The sequence below is a fragment of the Microcebus murinus genome, chromosome 8 (assembly GCF_040939455.1).
Source record: "Microcebus murinus isolate Inina chromosome 8, M.murinus_Inina_mat1.0, whole genome shotgun sequence".
In the NCBI taxonomy this organism is placed as follows: Eukaryota; Metazoa; Chordata; class Mammalia; order Primates; family Cheirogaleidae; genus Microcebus; species Microcebus murinus.
The window spans coordinates 94,195,793-94,216,595 of NC_134111.1; the positions used below are offsets into that span (position 1 = coordinate 94,195,793).

Below are 20,803 nucleotides of genomic sequence, written 5' to 3' on the forward strand. Positions count from 1 at the left end.
ACACTACAGATAGTCCAGATTTTTTCCCATAGAGTCCCAGATGTCTACATTTAGCTTTTTTCTGTAGGCTATATAGATATCTTTTTCTCACGACACTAGATTTCTCTGTCTCCACCATCCTGATGTTGCTGTGCAGTGAGAAAAATCCAGGTTGGATTAATTTGTTTTTGATAAGTGGCTACTTGATACTTTCCTTTCCAGGTGGAGAGTATCTATTAATTCAGAAATTAGTTTTCAAGCTGCTTTTGATGCGTAGAAGAAAATATATGTTTTTCAACAGGAGTTGATTTAGAATGACCACGCTGGATTTGACTCCTTTGGCTGTAGCCTTAAAGAAAATAAGGAGTTGAAGGAACAAGAAGCTAAGTGTTGGAGTGCTTTCCATGAGAGAGGGAAAAGGAAGTGAGAAGTCTGAGCGCCACTGCAACCATAAAACAAAGCATGGGATGTTTATCCGCAAGAGCAACTATCTGAAATACATCTGCTGATATAATAGTGTCATAAGCCTTATGGAAAAGAAACAGGGGGCTGCTGGGGTTTATCCCACTGAAAGAGCTGCTCAGAGACATTCATAATTAATACATAATACGTTCACTTTCAGACCAGTGCTGTGGCTACCTAGTATTTCCAATCCTGTTCATCACTTATGCAGTAAACTGAGAAAGATAACTTTAAAATTATATTGACCTGCAATACAGGAAACAAAATAACCACAGAGGATTCTGCCTACAAACATTGGCAGTTTGATAGTAGGAGGAAAATAATGGCATGATTGCAAAGTCAAAGGTTTGACATGGTGGAGCCCCTAGGATTTCTTTTATTTCTTAGAATACTATGAAATGCCATGTCTTAAATTAAAATATGTTTAATTTAATTTTACTTTAATATAGGACATCCATCTGTAATTATTCTGGGGTGAATTGGAAAGAAGAAAATGCTGAAAAATAAGTGCCCTCTTTCTGCAAGAAGTTAGCAATCACTGTTTTAACTTGCCCTGTATTAAGGCCCATGGATTTCTTTGTTCATTAGTTTCCCAGTGTAGTCCATTCCTATGGGCAGGTGTATAGACCCCCATATCCAGAGAAACACTAGAGTAGAGTCGGACATACCCACACTTGTACCCCTTCCATCCACTGGCACACGCAGTGAAATGTCTTATAAAGAATGAAAGACAACCTCCAACTGCTCAATAGAATTGATGGACCACATTCTTTCTGGTGAACTTACCTGCCCATAAAATGCCACCCGATAGTAGCGACCAAACAGCCGCTTCTCTGAATTCACCACCTCTGCCACTTTTAGGTACGACCGATGAATGTCGTAGTAGAGATCCGACAATTTCTGAAACCATAAATTGAAAGCTTTCATGAAGATGATGCTGACATAAGAATAGGGAGTTCCTACTTTTGAAAATATTAAGTGATTTGCCAATTTAAAGTAGGATATTTTTTAACTAGCTTCTAGGGGTTTCGAACACATACTTTGAAGTCTCGTTGCTTCTCAAAGACGGCAATAATGGGCTTGTTGACGTCGGCGATGAGTTCGTATCGCTCAGACTTCCAAAGAAACTCCACACACAGGTACAGCTGCTCCACCAGGATATTCTGCAATTCCCCAATCAAATAAGATTTCACATGATTTACATTGTGGCTCAGCCCTGAAACTTGGTTTCAAAACTGTTGCAACGACATCTTTTTTCCCCTTTGTTACCGGCATTCACAACCCAGCAAAAAGATCGTGGTGTCATTGGGATTCTTCCCTATCCCTTACCATCACCCAGTTAGTGCCTCGAACATGCTAATTTAAATCTGTAAAATGCCTTCAGATTTGTCTAGTTCTTTTCAGTCTCACTGTCACTGACTTAAATCAAACCCCTATTGACGCCGCTCCTAGACCCCTGCTACTGTTTTCTAGTGAATCTGTTTTCCCTCTCCAATTGTTGCTCTCCAGTACTTTCTAAAACATAAATCTGATGGTGAGATCCCCAGTGCCCTAAACCTTTGTGGGAACTCCAGTGTATAAATTGCTGTCCAAACTCTCTCACACTGCATTCAAGGGCTCCATAATCTGCCACCAACCTCCCTTTCAGTGTCCCCCTCTTTCAAATCTCTGCCATGGACTTTAAGCTTTGGCCACGCCACACTGCCCCACTCCATTCTTGGAGTACTTTCTCGCCTCCACACTTTTGCCTGTGTTGCGGCTGCACCTGTAAGAACATTCATTCTCTCATTTGACACCTTCAAGTCCTATCAAATATCGTCTCAGCACAAAAATGGAGAGCTTTTATTGATGTCCCATTCATCCTCAGTCCAACCACTTCCATGTGAAAAATTATTCCCTTTTCAATTGCAACCACATACGATACCTAGATTTATAGTTCCTGGGCATCTATTTTTGACTGGCCACGTCCTACCCCAAAGAAATTTGTCTTTCTCAAGATTCTAAATTCTTTGACAATAGGAATTATGCTTTATTTATGTTTCCTAGCTCTTAACTCAATGCCTCACATATATGAGTAGTTTAATAAATATTATACTGAATCAAATTATATACTCTCTAAGGCAAAACGCATGATATGGTTGGAATGCTTTCAACAATGTCTTTTAAAAAAAGGTTCTTAAACATTGTTTGAAATAGTTAATTATGTAATTGCATTTACTCTGCTTATTTGCAGTATATACTAAATTAAGGTAGAATCGTATGTGAAAAATTTATTAAAATCCATCCCCAAATTTGTGTTCTATATCTCTTTTTTCTACCTATGTAAAAAGTTAGCTTATGAAATATTTTATTTACTTGATGAAGAAAGTTCTATTTTCTTTATCAGTATTGTTGCTAAGTAATTCTCAATTCTCAGTAGAAAGTATCTTCTTTTTATTAATGAAATATAATTATGGCTTGCATATCAGAAGGTTTTCTGTAGAAAATAGTGAGACTTTCTGTTCAACTGCATTTGTAAATAAACTTGCTAATGCATCAAGAACAAAAAGCTGTGACTAGCTGGTAAAATTTTTAGTATCCTTTGCCACCTTTACCAAAAGACCAGATATTGTATACCTTACAGAACAGCTGATCATATACATCTGAGTTCCTCTTACAGAAGCAAAGCTCAGTGTAAATTTTCATTGAGAATTATGCATTATCAATGTAATCTGATATCTGTTAATCTTGGCTTAATTTTAGCTCGATTTTCATCTTGTCTAACTAAGTTATATTATAGAGTAACTTTATCTGGCTTCTGAATAAGCTTGTTTCCCCTCATTTAGCTTATTGTTACAATTCAATGTATTTTTTACTTAGTTACTGTACATTAGATCATTTTAGTCCAACCTCATTGTATGGTGTATCTTGCATTCCTGAGTCCTCTTTCATTGCTCCTTCTTCTTTAATGTTTGGTGTAATGCTCAGAAAAGCCGGCCATCCCATGGAGAACATGCCTTGGGAGGACCAAGCAGAATAAAACATTATTACTTGAGCCAAATTTTGCTTAGATTAGTTAATGCCATTCTTCACGAGGTTACAAATGTTAGTATTGTAAAGCTCACGCAATCAGCCAGATGGTTAGATTATGACTATTGATTAATAATCTCTGCCAAGCAACCAATATTCCCCTTTTTATAATTTTTGTATCATGTTCAGGTAACACATTTTTTAAATAAAGAGCTAGCATGGGATTACGGACAGAACGTAGGATTTGTAGGCAGATATAGCTCTGATGTTCTGGTTTAATGAACCTCTCTTGAGACTGTCTCCCTCTTTTGTTAAGCTAGAGACATTAATATCTATCTCAAAGGACGTTGAAAGGATTCAAACAATTAATGTTTGACAAAACACCTGATACAGTCAGTGCATTATGAAAGCAATACTCAATACTTGCTATTTTTACTCGTTTGTATTATCTAGAAGCCTTTTCAAATTTTCTTAGTATCTTAGCCACCAAGATTAACAAAGGCCTGCCTCCACAGATCTATGTGAAAACAGTTGATAATGGGCGATGTTGCTAGAGGAGGGATTAGGTTTGAATGGTGGGGAACGTGAGTGGCCAGGAGCACAGCCCAGCCCTTGAATTCTGGTTCCACTGCAAGCTAACCACCAGATCAGGGGCAGGTTATTTTGCTTCTCTTGGTTTTCTTACCTATAAACAGGAGGTGATTATAGCACCTAGCTCATAGACTTGTAATTGGCAACTAATGATGATATCGCTGGCAGAGGGCTTAGTGCAGTGCCTTCTACATAGCAAATGCTTTTAAAGTTATAGCTAATATTTTGTGAAATGTTTCCATTTTTAATAATCAGCTCATTGACTATGTAACTAAATGATCACTCCCCTAAACATGCTACAAATTATAATATAATAAATATTACGATCTAACCCTTGTTTATAAAAAGCCTACTTTTCTACTTTTTATAATAATATTCCTTTGATAATTAAACATGTATTAAAATATATAGTAATTAACCATAGAAGGGAAAGTCACCACATACTCATGGAAGGATGATGATCACTTATTAGTACAACTGAGGCAGCTACACTTTCTAGAGTCACCTATATTTATGATATTCTTATCATGGGCACATTTTAGGGAAAGGATAGTTTATTCCTCTAAGAAATATCATAATATAAAGGCATACTAAGAGCTTCAAATATATGCCAGTGACCTTCATATATATGCTGATGGATATGAATATATGATAATGTATCATAAATGATCACTTTTCCTATTTTAAAGTTTACTAAATAAATACATCACTTTCTCAATGGGTACATTATGCTCTGATATCACCTTAGGTCTAAAATTGGGCATTTGAAATTTTTGAATATTAAAGATTCACACAAGTTTTTGGGAAATAAGTTTCCCCAAGTTCTCAAACTGATAATCTGGTTTTTATCAGTTTTCTTAAATTCATTTTTAGTTAGAATTTGAAATAGTCTTTATGGAACTTCATGGCATTTGATTATGATAAAAAAAATAGATGGGGAGGAAGGGGATGTTAAATAAGGCAATGATGTTCTTGATGGCTTGCAGATCAAAAGAAGGCTAAATAGGAAATGTGAAACTAAACAGGAAGATTTCTGTATCTTAGGGTGAACATAAGCCATGGTGTCAGATCTGGCCCCTTCTCCAAGGTCCTCAAACAAGTGACCCCATTTTCTCACAGTTCACTTTGGTCATTTGAGTCAAATGTTTTACTTGCAAAATCCACTGAGACCTTTTAGGAAATATACACATATTTAAAAGAATAAGGGATGAATTATGTTTCTGAAACATTGTAACCAAAGTCCATTTACATTTTATTTAGGAACTTTGATTTTAACATCTAAAAATATACTTCTACTGTTGATACACTGAGTTTTCCACTGCACTTGGAAAGTTTAGCTAGTGTTATGAAATAGGCCACATAAACTGGGTTTGAATAAGGTTTTACAAGAGATATATAAATTGAATGTGTTAACTACATCACCGCTTTTTTCTTATAAAGAGTAACTATTTAGTCAATGTTACAAAATATTTTTTATCAGACATTAAAGATGGAATATTTTAAAAGGAAATTCATACTGTAAATTGTATGTTATACATTGTCAGAGTTCAGTTTATACTTTAAAAAAATGAGATGGAACATGCAGATTATAAAGTCTTACATATATACTGGCAGTATATGTATATGTTTCCATTTTTGCACCTCTTATTTTGAATAAACAGTTTTATTACATTTGCAAGTTAAAATAGATTCTTCTTGCAATTAAAAAAAATTTATCAATTTCACAATAAAATCCCGAGGGCAGAGTAGCATGCAGATTGGTAGCTAAATACAGCCATAACTCATAAACCCGAATGTTTGATAACACACAGTTCTATTTGCTGAGAACTTTTCAGTAATCTAAACTTCATAAATCTTGGGTGGGATTTCTGAATGATAAGAGCTTAAGGTTTTTGCAGAGTAAGTTCTATAGGTCTGAGATAGTTTTTGCACCTAAGAATACATTTAAGAAGATTTTGTTGAAATAAAGTTTAAGCAGCAACTTGATTTCCTTTGCACTGGGGGCAAATGAGCAGTTAGATCACTCACTTCCTCCACCAGGAGTTGTTAGTAATGGATTGCTATCACAGGGGTGAGTATCCTCCAGGAGCAGGGATGGTGTGCAAATCTTTTCCATTTTCCAGTAACCTATGGTAGTGCAAGATGAGGTTAGGACATTGCTACATGTTAATACAAGCTTATGAAACTACAGATCATTAAACCAAGGAAGCATTCTCATCCTGAATTAAGAAGGTGACCATCTGGTTAGCCTTGCTATACATTAAATATGCTAATGGGCTAGGGTGGTGGCTTGCCCTTGTTACTCTGGGAGGCTGGGGTGAAAGGATCTCTTGAGCCCCCCAGGAGTTCAAGACCAGCCTGGGCAACACAGTGAGACCTTGTCTCAAAAAAAAAAAAAATAACAAAAAATGCTAATGTTATGATAGAATTAAGATTTTAAAGTACAGCATAATTAGAAATATCTGTGAAAGTGATTATTACTTAATAAAACATAACAGATTAATACAATCTAAAATTAATAAATTAATTTTATGTTAAGTTTCAACATGTTTATTTCTGGACATTTCCCCCCCACCCTCTTACCCTTTCTTTTCAGATATTCTGCAATGAGGGCAGCTATATGGATGTAACACATGGCAGCCTGTAACAACAAGTAAGAAAATGAAGAGGTTCAGAGGGTGGATTTTAATCTATTCAGGACTAATCTTCCAAGGCAAGATATGTATGACACATGTTATGTAGAAGAATCCTTTGTAATAATAGAATTGAAAATAAGAATCAACTTGGATTTCCAAATAGCTCACCATCAAGAATAAAATGAGTATTTGAGTTTTTTTTATTTGTTTGTTTCTTTGTTCTTATTGTAGTCTGGAGACAGGTAAATGAGCTGGCCTGAAGAATTTTCGCATAGAATTATCTTCCTCTCTTAACATCTAAGCCTAGATTTTGTTTTTTAAAATCCACAGGTCTCTTTTCTTATTAAAACCATAAACACTAGTATCTAGATCTAAATTGGAAATGAAAATAATCTGCCTTCTGACTTTTTCTACCTCTAGTAACGGCCCATCTTTGAATTTCTATTTATTGTCTTTAAAATGGTTGCCTCACAAGTTAGCACTCAATTAAATCATGTGACCTGAAGTTAACACATGTGCTCCCCCCAAACCAGATAATATGGGTGATATTTTATTTTTCCCTAACATCTTTTATAAAGCCTTGAAGGCTGCTGAACACATATTAAAACTTGGCGATTCCAAATGACTTCAAGCTTTTTCCTTTTGAGGTTTTATGGAGGGATTTCATCATTTTCAGGGCAGTCCAGGGGAACTGGAGTTTCTCATTCTTGTCCTCACTAAATTGCTGCCAAGATGGGGTTCTGGTTTTTATTCCAGAGTTTCTGATTACCACATGCATTTAGAAGAGCTTCAGAGTTTAGGACTATCCCAGACAAATTAATCTCTTCCCAAAAGGGACATAATTCTGGAATAGAGCAGAATTTCCCCATTTGGTACTCAGAGGCCCTTGAGTGCTGTGAACTGCTGCATATAATCCACCCAGTGTTTAAACTGTCATAAAAAAATTAAATATTGATTTATAATCTTCACACAGTGGACTCTTCCTCACGTGGTGCTAAGGAGTGTTAATTTTTCCATGGCCAGTTCAGACCAGCTGCAAATGATGATGGATGAGCCCTACCAGAGTTTACTTGCCATGGTGGCAAGCTTCCCTGTTCAACTCCAGTTGCAGGGAAGAAGTTTTAAAACACAGAACATTCATTTATACGACTCTTAATTTCCAGCCACCCTTACCGCCCTCTTCCTTAGCTTCAGATTTTTAGCATTCAGCTCTGCCTTGCATTTCATACAACTGCAGTTGCCCCCACTGACTCTGGCCTTTATTGAATGTCATCAACTTGGAATCAAGTATCCTTGAATCCTATATGCAAATTTCTTGTACATGATATATAATTGAGTCATGTTTGGATCAGTGGAAAAATATGGTACTGTTTTATACTTCACGCTGTAAATGAAGATCTAATTGCCCTGATAAAGGAGACAATGCTGACGGTGAATGACTGAGCCACTGCTAATCACCTCGGATAAGTCGCCATTTCTTGCGTGAATCTTGGCCATGCTTTCCAGCCAGGTCCTCCGCAGCTCGGGGGTGCTGGCGTAGGAGTTTGCCAGGCTGTACTGGAGATCCACCAGCATCTCGGGGTCCTTCTCATGCTCCTTCATCTGAGCCGTGGCCATCAAAACAGTCCTTATGCGTTTAGTCAGGTCTTTGACTTCTGCCGGGAAATTGCTGTTCTTTGGAAAAGAGAGAGCCTGGGTCATTATCTGGTTATAATTAGTAAGTTAACTTATGTTGAGTTATGCTATTAATTATGGCTTGGTGCATCCTATATATTGCTCATAAATGTGTGCATTCTACATATGGGCATTCTATGTACTGTGATGGTGGTCATATACATTTGAAGATAAAAATTGCGCCAGGCTCTATTCTTTTGTCTTCTGGCCCACCTTCTTCTAGTAAAACATCTTGATTGTCCTTGAGATCTTCTCCTTCCTAACTCTAGTTCATGGGATTTAAATGGACATGACACTGGCCTGGTCAGTGATATTATTTGATGCTCTAGGCCACAATGATTGGGGTAGGGATAAGCGTATGATACAAGCTTGGGATCAAAGGGTTTCAGTTCTGGGACTTTAATTGGAACAATCAAACCAGGTAATTTTCTACTCATAAGATAGTACCAGGGTCCTTAGAATTTCTGAGAGCAAGGCCATGGGCAGAGCCTACCTGTAAATGAAGTAAACAATGAGGAAAGTTGAACTGAGAAATAGAGAGAGAGGCAAAGTAGCAGCAATAGAGGGAGGGCATCTGAAAGCGTTATTTTAATCCCTGGGTCTAGCCATAGTTGAACCCTTAGCCTTGGACTTTTCAGTATAATGACGGAAGGAGAAGTCTTCAGAAAGTGCTAAAAGAAATATGGATAAATTTTCCCAAAAATGAGGTTATGAGTGAATGCCTGTATATCTGGATATTTACGGTAAATCTTCTTGTTATACACCATCCAACCACACATCTTGAAAATCCCACTCAACAGATCCTATGCTGAAAGTGTAAGAGATGATTTAAGCTCAGACAAGCAAACTCAGTATCAGTGCTCAAAGTGTCCACAAAATACAGAATTCATTTTTTTTTTATGATTTTTATATCTCACGAAAAGAATCCACTTCAATTTATTCCTAATTCTTCAGAGAAAGCCCACAAAAGCATTTCTTACTTTCATTTGCTTGTCTCCATTGGCAAAATTATTGGTGATTGCGAGTGAATGTTGGAACCGAGGGCCTCCAATGCCGGCGTCGGCTATTAACTGGCTTACGGCCTTGATGAGCTGGAAGAGAAAAGAACAACCAACCCATCAAAACAAAATGAGAAATGGAATTTTTAAGGAAATCCACTGGATTGTATGAATGTATCATAAATATCTCCCTGTAGGTCCAATGAATGACGTCATTATGTATTAAGTCTTCAGAGGTCGTGTGATTTAGGATGTTTCCTATAATCTCAAATACATAAGAAAAGCTGCGGGAATCTTGGAATCTTGGGATGCCTTGAAGAAAGAGACTTATGTGTTTGGAGTTTGGTGGGGTTTGGCCTCCTAGAGGTAGCCGTGGTTTCCTGAGTTGCCTGTTCCAGTCCCTGGCAGAAGAAAGGAAGGTGTAAGTGGAAATTGGGCTGTGCTGGTTCCTGCCCCGCTGTGCTCCTATTACACACCAGGACCGAGTGTGACGGGCATCTGGATGAAGGAACGTGGGGGAGGACTTGGGGACTGGCTGCCCCCCGGGGACAGCTGGCCTTAATCGCTGCTGGAACAGACCAGTGGTTTTAACAACAGCGTGAATGAAAATTGGCAGCACTTACTTGCAAGTGTGACCGGACAATTGACTTCTGCTTGTTAAATTCAAAATTCTTCCTCATGAAAAAGTACAGCAGTGCCGAGGCTTCTGTCTGAGTTGACCGTGACCTGTGGTTACAGCATTTTAGGACTTCGTAGCAGAATGAGCCACAGAGGTCGGCAGGCCCCTGAAAGAACGCTGAGGGAAACTGCAGAAACGGAAGGACAGGCGAAATGAGCCACATTCCTTCCTTTTGCTCCTTTTCCTCATATCTTAAAATTCCCTAGAAAGGAATCCATCTTCTTCTTCATCTTTTTTTTTAACCTAGTCTTTTTTTTTTGCCATTTGCAAGTGAGGAGGATATAATTTTATTTATTAAAGTCTATATTTGTGTTTCTCTTTTCTTCCTAGAAACAATTATTCGCTTTGTAAGTGTCAATAATTGATGGCGACCCAAAATCACTGAGTGAGAGTTCCGAAATGTGCTCAGTTCACCTGATGTCGTTAACATCACAAGTATTACTGACAGGCGTTCTCAAAGGCGGTGGCTGTATCCACCGTAATGTGGAATCTTTAACTTGGCACGGATGGATATGACAGAGGAAGATGTGCATTTTACTTAACTCTATGCCACAAACACTGAGAACTCAAAGAATTGGTGACTAGATGCTAATTTTATTCCCTTTGGGTATCTAAGCAGATTGTCAAGGCTGTAAACTCATTTTGAGACAAGGAATCAATGTCTAATAAAACCAAAATTGAAGAAAGCAAACCTTCTTCTCTCCATACTGAGAGATACAAGCCAAAGATTACTACGTGTTTGATGTCATCCTCACCTGAGCTTTCCGTGGAAACGGGAGGGTCCTTACCTTGCATACAAACAGTCTCAAGGAGGCGAACACGTGCTTCAGCGCTGTGGCCGACTGGTTGACTTGGAAAAAGAGCATGTAGGTATCAAAGACCCTTTTCATCAATGAATTCTGACAGTCAGATTGTTGGAGTTGTCTCTGGAAATTCAGCACAGATGTTATTTAGGATAAATGAAAGAACACTTGCAGTCTTTCAAAAAATATTTATTGTGAACCTACCCTAAGGCAGGCACAATTCTGGGTGCTGGAAATAAAGTATTGAACGTGAGAATGCAGTTCATATTCCCAGTGAAACTTACACAGCCCTGATTGTAAACACATGACTACATAAAATACAATAGGATGATGTGATAGAAATGAATTTCTTTTGGGGTAGGATGACTTTGATAGGGTGGTCAGCAAAGACCTCTCTAATGGATGAGTTGACAGACGAGCTGAAGGGGCCTGCCCTGGAGAGATCTGAGGATTGTCCCTAGAGGGGGAACCAGCTGCTACAAGGGCCTTGAGTTGGAGAGAAGCTTGAGAGTTCGGGGTTGCAAAAAAAGAGCAGAGTAACTGGTGCATAGTGAAGACACTGGGGTCAGGAGAGAGATGGGAAATGAAGTCAGAGACAGGCAGGTCCTTGTAGGTATTGGTAAAGCCTTTAAAAAATGCGTGAGATTCAAGCAACATTTCCATTGAGCAATAAAGAATCAAAATATAGTTTTTGTTTTCTCTACCAGAAATGCTGACATTTCAGCTGAAAGCAAGGCTTTCTTGGTGTAATCATGCTGTTGGGTGTAGAGACTTTGTTCAGTGGACCCAACTTTTCCTGGCTCAATCTTTAATGTGCTAACCTGGGTCTGTAAATTCATTTGGTTAATAAATTATTAACCAAATTTGAATAGTTTTTTGCAAATTTGAATAGTTTGAATAGTTGCAAATTTGAATAGTTTTTTGAAGGGTAATTGACACACAATAAATTGCACATATTCAAATCATATAATCTAATAAGTTTGACACTAGTGTAGACTCATGAAACTGTCACCACAATCAAGATAATGAACACATACATCACTCCCAAAAGTTTTTAAATACGTTTTTGTAATCCCTTCCTCCACATCCCTAAGCAACCATTGATAGGCTTTCTGTTTCTATAGTTTGCATTTTCTAAAATTTTATATAAATGGAATAATAAAGTATATAGTCTTTTTGTTTGGCTTCTGGAGATGCATCCATGTTGTAGCATGTATCAGTGGTTTATTCCTTTTTACTGCTCAGTAGTATTTTCTTATATTCATGTACCTATTGATATATATTTGGGTTGTTTTCAGTTTTTTACTATTGAAGATAAAGCTGCTGTGTGTATTTGCCTAGGAAGCTTGGTGTGGATATGTTTTCATCTCTCCTGGGTAAACGCCTAGTAATTGGAATGGCTGGTCATAAGATAAGTGTATGATCAACTTTTTCAGAAACTGCCATATTGTTTTCCATAGTGCTTTGGACCATTTTGCATCCCCACCATCAGTGAATGCGAGTTCTAGTTTCTCCACATCCTTGCCTGCCAAACCTGGTATGGTCAGTCTGTTTAATTTTAGTTATTCTAATAGGTATGTAATGAGATCACTTCATCAAAGATAGACACATGGCAAATAAGCACATAAAAAGATGCTCAATGTTATTAGTTTTTTGGATCTAGTTGTAAATTTAATACATAGCACCATTTTTCTCTTCCTTTTCTACTGAGAAAGTACAGAGTCCCATTCTCACTCAGTCCAGCTTGCCTGACAGCAATACAAGAGAAATTAAAAAGGTAGACTGTATTTGACAATTGTGAAATACGTGTGTGCATATCAAGCAAGTGCTAGTCAACTTGTGATAGAATCTAAATTTCATCTTTAACCTGTTTTCCACTCACAGTTAAGTTGATTTATGTTATGTTAATTGATTTTATAAATGATTTAAAAAACATATTCTTAACTTCGCATAACTTTTTTACCTCCCATGTTACCATTTTGCAAAATATGTTATGATCATCTTACCTGGTGAATCTGAGTGAAGAGGGACAACAGGTCTAGAATAGTGAGGCAAACCTCTGTAGCTATGTTGGCCTCAGTGTCCACATGGTGCACGATGTCAATTTCATTGGAGTTGCCTACAAAATACAAAGTAAGGCATGCATAGATGCCTAAGACAATTCTTTGTACCCTAAAAGGATTTACATCTATTACAACATATTCAGTGTTTACTGGTATTTTGATTATTAATTTATTAAACCAAAGTGCTTTTGTTTGTTCCAGTTTCTTATTGGTGGAATTAAAAACACTAGGCTGAGTCTTTAGTATGTGTGCCCTTTGCATAGGTCAGCTGTAGGGTTTCCATTCTTTCTTTCTTCTTTTCCTTTAATTCAGCCATCAATAGGGTCATATTTCTTCCATAATCAGGCTACTTCAAGTTCTATGCTTCCATGCTAATAGACCAAATGCACAGTCTCAGTGGACAGTAAGGCACTAAGTATATTTATAGGTTAAGGAATATACCTTCAAATAAGTAACTGTAGGCCATGTGACCATAATTGCTAACAACTATATACTACAAAACACAGGTCTTCATTTTTTTTCTCATTCACAAGCTGGAATGAGAAAAATTCTAGATTCTGGATCTCACCCATCTCTGGATTCAAGATCTCACCCTTAGTGCTCTAGGACATGGACAGCTTTATCCTCTTCTTACAGAATGAACAGTAATGACCTGGTTGAGAGAAGCCCCAATAACCCACACAATACAAAAATTCACTTGTTTCCAGGGAAGCTACTAAGCATATGATATTGAGAGTTTTGCCTTTCCCCACAATGAAGGGCGCGCGCTACATTTTTTAAACCACTTCCTGGTGATCCTTTCCTCTAGGAACCATTCCTGGGACTACAGCAAACCTTAAAAGCAGTAGTTGCACTGGCATGACAACATTCCTCCCATTTCCCAAACACTGCAATGCCTTTCATGTCCTAGTCATACCTAGAAAAAAACCAGGAACCAATTTTGCTCCTAGTATTTCTGGTTTACTTACTGGTCATGGTATTGTCCAACATCTGTAAGAGTTTGGGGTTGGAAAGTGCATTTTTGCCTCGAATTATTGGTAAAGTTTGTGATCTGTGCTGCTTCTGACCTTCATGACTGGAAGCAGTGTGCATCCTGAAAATTAAACAAGAAACATGGTTAAATATTTGGGGATGTTACATTCAAATGCTCATTCAAATGTCCTAGATTGAATCAAATATTTAAAAAAACTGGAACAGAGACTTTTTAAAATGTTAAATACAGACGACAAGATGAAAGGGACTTTGTAAAGTACTTTCGGAGAAATTTTATTGAAGCCAAAATAGGGTTCAGAAAGATAATATATAGAATAACAAATCTTCAAATTAAATCTATTCAAGCATATTCATTATTATTTAATGAAATCATGGGATTTCATGAATATTAAATTGGCTATTGGCTGATTAGAAAGGCACAGTGACAGACATTAAAAAGTACAATATTGTATAGCTCGAATGCATCAAATTATCTTTAAAGAGGTAAAGCATAAAATCTGGTCTAAAACAGCTCTTGCTTTCCTGTGTCTTTGTATTTGGAAATATCTCATGATTTATCATTTTGTTTGTGTTATGTTCACAGGTGATCACTGTGGGGAGGTGGGGAGTTGAGGGTCCCCTGTGCTTCCTGCTGCTACTCTGGAAGGAAAATGACAAAGGCCCGCAATGATTCATTCAACACCTCATGGCACTTGCAGCTCGGAAATGTTAGTAGGAACACTTCCGATTTCCGGCTTTATCATTTGACCAAGGAAATAGGTTGATCATTCTTAGGCTATTTGCTGTCATCGAAACTATTCATAAAAACACTAGTGGGAGGGAAACGGGCAATAGGAAATGCCCTCAAGTGTCAAGCCTAAAAAGCAGGCAGTGGTATTCTTCTTGTCACATTCTTTGAGGCTTATTTGGTTCTGGCTCTGTCCGGAGGGTGAAGGCCCAGGAGATTTGACTTTGGCTTTCAGTAGCCAGGGGAGCCTGGTCATTCCTGAAACTAGAGGGGATAATGAATCTGGGGTGTATGGCTTGGAGCTTCAGGACTGGCTTACTTTGGGGTTTGGAGTCTACTTTACTCTGGAACATGTGGAGGAAAAGCCCTGGTTTCTAGGAGGCAGGGACTTGTCTAGACGTTCCAGGAGGAAACAAAAATCTAACCCACCAAATATCTACAGCACTGTGGTGACCTCACGTGGGTTACTATTATTACTAAACATGAAAATTAATTTTGTACTGTCCTCTATTCTATTACCATTTGTAAAACACGTCCATTACAGTTTTTTTCACTTACTTTTTCACAAAAGGGCAATTTCAAAGGGTCCCATGGATGGAGGCAGAATTTATTCTATGATTTATTGGCCATGTACCACTTTCATATTTCTTTCTAAAACTCTCTTTAGAATATTCATATTATATATTATAATGATGCCTCTGGGAAGAATAAATCAAACTGGGGAAAATTTTAATAAAGAATTCTTATTTACTAGACCCAGAGGAGCTTTGAGGTAGGATTGCAGGGCAAACGTTTTCCATTGGGCCATGCTGGTGAAGAATGACTCCAGGTCCTATATGCTAGGGAACTCAGTCTAATGACTAGGAAATCTAACAGGAGCTTGGGGGACCATCCATGCTCCCTCATTGCATTGATCCTTTAAAAAACGATTTCAGCTTTAAGAACATGCTAAAATACTACAATTACTATAAAAGATAGGGAGACATGATCCCACATTTTGGTTTGTCACTAGGAGAATGCCAAGCATTAAAAGAGGCATTTATTGGAATTATGTCTATCTTTCAGGTTCAATTAGATGGAAATATTCATTAATGTTCACTCTATACAAGGCACTATGCTCTAAGTGCACATGGGTAAGGTATAATCTTTACCATTTTGGTCTTTATAAACTATTGAAGTAGAGAGTGAAGTGTCTAACAAATTTCTTCAGATAAACACATAGTCACTTGAAATCTGCATTTTTTAAAAAAAATATATTTATAAATACATAAAAATATAATATATAAATATATAAAAATATAATATTTATATATATTGTTATATATAATATATATTATATATGTTATATAAATATATAAACATATATTTATATATAAAATATAATTTATATATATAAATTATATTTTCTTATAAAAATATAATAATATATATAAAATATATATAAATATATAAACATATATTTATATATATTATGTGTATGTGTCTGCCCCCTACATACATACACACACACACATATATATAATTTTAAATACCAAGCAAATGTAACATTACCATTGTGGCAAGAGACCTGATGTCTGGCAGGAAGGATTGGATCCTTTGAGAGTTCCGTTGTTCTGGGTGGACTGCACAAATTTAAATGCAGCAGCAATTTTTCTGCAAGGAAAACAGAAGTTTTATCACAGCTCAGTGTTTGTAACGTATATATAAAAAACGAGTGGCATCTGACAAAGGGATTACTGAAGCATGAAATATTTCACATATTCTTAATGATTGAAAAATAACATCCTGTTTTTATTCCAGAAATGAGAAACAGGGTTTAGTGAAGATGCTATGGACCTTATTTGTCTCTCATAAGAAAATGATGACACTGCGAAGTTATTCCAGATTACATTTTTTTAGTTTACTGAATCTATTTTCTTAAATAGCTATCTTCCAAGTTCTAGCTATATAAATGATAGAGAAATTAGTTCGGAAGAAACATGAAATGTGGTTTCTTTTAAAAATGTATGTTTTGTGCTTTTCTCCCTAGACAAACTTTATTTCTAGCTCTACTATAGGTATTGGGCAATCTTCCAACTTCTATGTCTAATGTAAAGTCAACCTAACAATCTTTATTTGTACTTAAGATTTCTAACATATAATTATAAGTCTAACCTGATACATTAATACATGTCATGCTTTTTAAAAGCAGATTAAATTATTGGAATTTAAAATTATTACCTGATTATATTGCGTTTTCCTAGGTATCTGAAATTTTGAAGACAAACACTAGAAAGAGAAAAGAAAGTAATGTTTTAATTATTCATACCCTTTTATATATAAAAACTGTTCACTTAAGTATATTGATAGAAAAATATTAAATTTTCCTTACATATTTTATGTATCATCATTGATAATTTACCACATGGGCTCTTGTAATGAAAGGTGGTATAGTAAATTATTTTGAAGTTTCCAGAAAAATGTGTTATCTAATGAACTCTAAAACTTACTCCAAGATGCTGAAGAAGTCGGACACCTCTGGACTGGGTGCTCTCTGCCAGTAGGCGATCAGAGTCTCTGAAAGGAAATGCCATGTAGCATGAGACTCTTTGAAATTCAAAGTTTTCTTTTTTTGTTTTTCTAAAAAATATAATTTTAAAACTGTTCTCATTACCATCTGAAATTGTTTTCATAATGTGGAGAAAACACATAAGAAGACTCCTGGTTTCTGCTTGGTCTAACTTGTCAAATCGAAGAGTTGAGCCAATCAAAGACAAGGGTCTTGGGATCTAGGAATCAAAGAAACAATCAAGATCGAGCAAGAGTAAGAGCCTTCCAATTTGTAATGATGACTGACGATCACTAATTTTGGGCGGGAAGTCATACTTTTTCACAGTTGTCGGTCTTCTCACTGCTCTTCTCATTGGTGCTTGGATTGGAGTCAAGACTTGCTAAAGATGCTCTGGAGTCAGCATGGTTTACTGTAGAAATAGCTATTGATGAAAATGCTGTAAACACAAGCCACAGCACACGTATGGAAATGAGATGTATGGGTCCAAAAGAAAACTCAAATGATGAACTAAAAAGGTGTTGATTACTGAGGTGACAGCAGTGTTGTGATAGGTCAACATAATAAGAGTCTGGAATTGGCATGAAAGATATGCAACATTTTAAGTACATTAAAATGGCCATTAAGGACTTAAAATTTGGGCCATTATGAATAGAAGTAAAGTAAAGCTTGTTTGATTTATTAAATGCCTTTAAAAGAAAGATAGCTCTCATTTAAAAAATGCTTTAATAAAAGTTCATAAAGATACTTTTTGGGGAAGGAGCTTTCAACTTTTGACAGTTTATAAGAAATTAAAATGCCATTTCCAAAATAGTTCTTAAAAATAATCTTTGAAGTTGAAAAGCTATTATGTCTTAAAAAGCAATGAAAATTAAAGACCATTTCCAGAATGTAGCAATTTGATAACATCTGAGTACATTGCTCCTTGAGCCAAGTAAAAGTGAATGCTAAGTAGAAGAGGAAGTCACTGGTGGGCATTCAAAAGATATGTAAAAAGACTCTTTGGTTGTATAAATGTAGTATACTTTGCCATACAGATTATGCAAAATGAATTATGAACTGAGTAAAAAGGCACAATGACACACAATGTAGACATGGATGAGACTTAAACAAAAGTGCTCTCAGATCTCAAGTACCTGCTATGGAATTTAAAACATCTTTAGAAAATGAGGTATCCACGGAGTTTGCATGTTTCATAGCTGTCTGAGTCTGAAATCCTCCATTGGTGCTTAGATCATCTCTAGACCCCTGTATTCAAAGTGGAGAAGAAGTTAATGGGAATCACGATATTTCAACGTTGTAAACCCACATATGCCTTCTTCACTATGCTTTCAGTCAGATGATATTTAATGTGATATTTTATATTCCAATGAAAGTTTTCTGCAAAGTAGGCAGTGAAAATGAATACAGTCAAAACCACACTCTTAGTTACAATTTGATTACTTATGTGATTTTTTTTATGATGTAGAAATAATCTTTTAGACATGGACTAAGTGGCTGGAATGGTTATGGATATATTCATGGATTACATTATAGATTATATGTCATTACTATCATGGATTATCTTATGTATATTACTATTACTAACAACTAGATTTTAAATATTTTATCATGTGCCAGGCTCCGTGATAAATGTTTTCTACTGCACAATTTAACTCTCATAGGGAGCATGTGATGTAGGTATTTTTATCCCATTTTACAAATAAGGAAATGGAGGCTTAAAGAGGATCCATAATGTATCTGAAGTCACCCAGCTAATAAGCGATACTGCTGGGATTTGAACAAAGTAAAAATAAAATTCCTAAGGCATAGCTCCTAACTTCCAGATGGCAATACCTTCCATAGTTACTGGATTCAGCAGTGTGTTAATTCATCTGGGATTTGAACAGAGGCAAGAGATCTCAGGTGGGTTGCTGTGTAGTCACTATGATGGTCCAGTAAAGGAGGGGTTACAAATAGCCCATAAATAGGCTGAGATGATAAACAAGGCTCTTGACTATTCTGACACCACGGGGGTAGGAAGGTAACATAGAAAGTGACAGGGAAAGGTATCTAGTGAGATTGAGGAGGAAGCCATGAATGCAACAGAGAAAGCTGTAAAGGCTAGAAAGACCTGGAAGGTGATGCAGAGAACAGAAGAAAATGTAAACAAAATGCGGAATGATGCACCAGGTGGAAGGCTAAAGTGATAGATCTAGAACAAACGACGTTGATGTGAATACTTAGCAAAAAGTGTTGTTTAATTCCTAGTTTGCTCACAGACAAATGAAAATGATTCTCCAGGGCACAAATATAAAAAAGACAAATTGTTTGCTAAAACAGAAATTTGAGATGCTGTGCAAACTTACCTGATTAGATGTATTGACAGTAAAAGGATACAGGTCCTTCAGGTAAATCCTTGGCATGTTGTCCAGAAGCATGCCGTACAGGGGCATGTACAAACTTGCAATCTGCGCCTGCTTTCTCTAGGTGAAAAGGGGCCGAGAGGAATGATTCACATAAAAATCAATAGGCTCGTTGGTTTGACGTGCATTTAACCCAGCGAGCCATTAAGCGGTGTTTAGGGAAGGCAGGACGGGAGATCACTTACTGGTTCTCGGTATCGATCATCAAAAGAATGCTTAGCCATTAGATTTTTGAGGACAGCTAAAGCTAAGTGCCTGATATCTTGGTCTTCCTGCAGGGCGAAGCCAACTTCCCGGAGCAGAATTCCAATTAAGAAGTGTTTGCGGCAAAACTCATTCGTGACCGAATATTCAGGCATATCTTCGCGAGGAAAGAAAAGAAGTCATGTTATTGAAAATAAAATAATTACTTTGTAATTGAGACAGATTTATCCAACAACTGCTATCGACTCCTTCCAGCACTAGGAGGGATTCAGTAATACAGTCTTGGTACAGAGATGAGATGCACTGAATCCTTAGGGGGCTTTCAGTAAGATGGGGGAATATTCTGTATGTACAAACACAAATACAAATACAAACTAACATACGATGCCAGCTGTTAAATTTCACAAAAATAACATGTTTACAGGATGACAAGAATTGAGAGGAGAAAAACACATCATGTGCCTGGCAGGATGAGGAAATGTTACAGGTAGGAATATGTCTAGATGAGCCTTTGGGGATGCCTAAGGTTTGGAGGTGCAGGTATCTGTGGGAGCAGGTGCAGGCAGTGGAGGGAGGACAGGAAGTTGAGAGAAGAAGGAATAAGGTTTTTGATGGCACAGAGTTCTGAAAGAGAGGGTGATGAGAATCAAGGCTTAAGTGATAGTTTGGGGACAGATGATTGAGAAACATAAGCACAAATGCTTTTAAGTCCCTCTGCCATTTGCATTTAATTCTGTAATAAATGTTAAGACACTAACAGCTTTGAGATCAGTGGCTTGATTAGACTTATGCTTTGTTGACTTATTAATATTGTGTTAGGATGTACATGAATTAGACTCCAGGGAAATGTGGGGTGAGGGATACAATGCTGGAGACTGGATTCAGGTTAAATACATTTCTCTGTGAGTTATTAATATATTGAGGAGCCAGGAATAGAACAGAACGTTTTTTTGAGACAGGGTCTCACGCTGTTGCCCAGTTGCCCAGGCTGAGTGCAGTGGCCTGATCATAGGTCATTGCAGCCTCGAACTC

The 20,803-nt window shown here is 36.9% G+C and overlaps 1 protein-coding gene across 9 annotated transcripts in view; it reads right to left on the reverse strand.

Moving 5' to 3' along the window:
* DOCK10 (dedicator of cytokinesis 10) overlaps positions 1–20,803 on the reverse strand; it is a 246,665-nt gene that overhangs the window by 15,633 nt on the left and 210,229 nt on the right. For 6 of the 9 annotated variants that reach the window (XM_076005985.1, XM_012749382.2, XM_076005984.1 and 3 more), the window contains 19 exons: positions 19,753–19,928; positions 19,511–19,627; positions 18,299–18,410; positions 17,480–17,601; positions 17,268–17,382; positions 17,104–17,170; positions 16,835–16,882; positions 16,166–16,267; positions 13,863–13,987; positions 12,838–12,950; positions 10,817–10,954; positions 9,973–10,155; positions 9,332–9,442; positions 8,136–8,351; positions 6,625–6,682; positions 6,070–6,168; positions 3,331–3,437; positions 1,482–1,604; positions 1,228–1,341 (listed from right to left, as the gene is read on the reverse strand). In XM_076005985.1, the coding sequence (XP_075862100.1) occupies positions 1,228–1,341; positions 1,482–1,604; positions 3,331–3,437; positions 6,070–6,168; positions 6,625–6,682; positions 8,136–8,351; positions 9,332–9,442; positions 9,973–10,155; positions 10,817–10,954; positions 12,838–12,950; positions 13,863–13,987; positions 16,166–16,267; positions 16,835–16,882; positions 17,104–17,170; positions 17,268–17,382; positions 17,480–17,601; positions 18,299–18,410; positions 19,511–19,627; positions 19,753–19,928 (2,246 nt within the window). The remainder of the gene's footprint in view (positions 1–1,227; positions 1,342–1,481; positions 1,605–3,330; positions 3,438–6,069; positions 6,169–6,624; positions 6,683–8,135; positions 8,352–9,331; positions 9,443–9,972; positions 10,156–10,816; positions 10,955–12,837; positions 12,951–13,862; positions 13,988–16,165; positions 16,268–16,834; positions 16,883–17,103; positions 17,171–17,267; positions 17,383–17,479; positions 17,602–18,298; positions 18,411–19,510; positions 19,628–19,752; positions 19,929–20,803) is intronic. The other 3 variants (XM_076005981.1, XM_076005983.1, XM_076005982.1) reach the window with 3 other exon arrangements.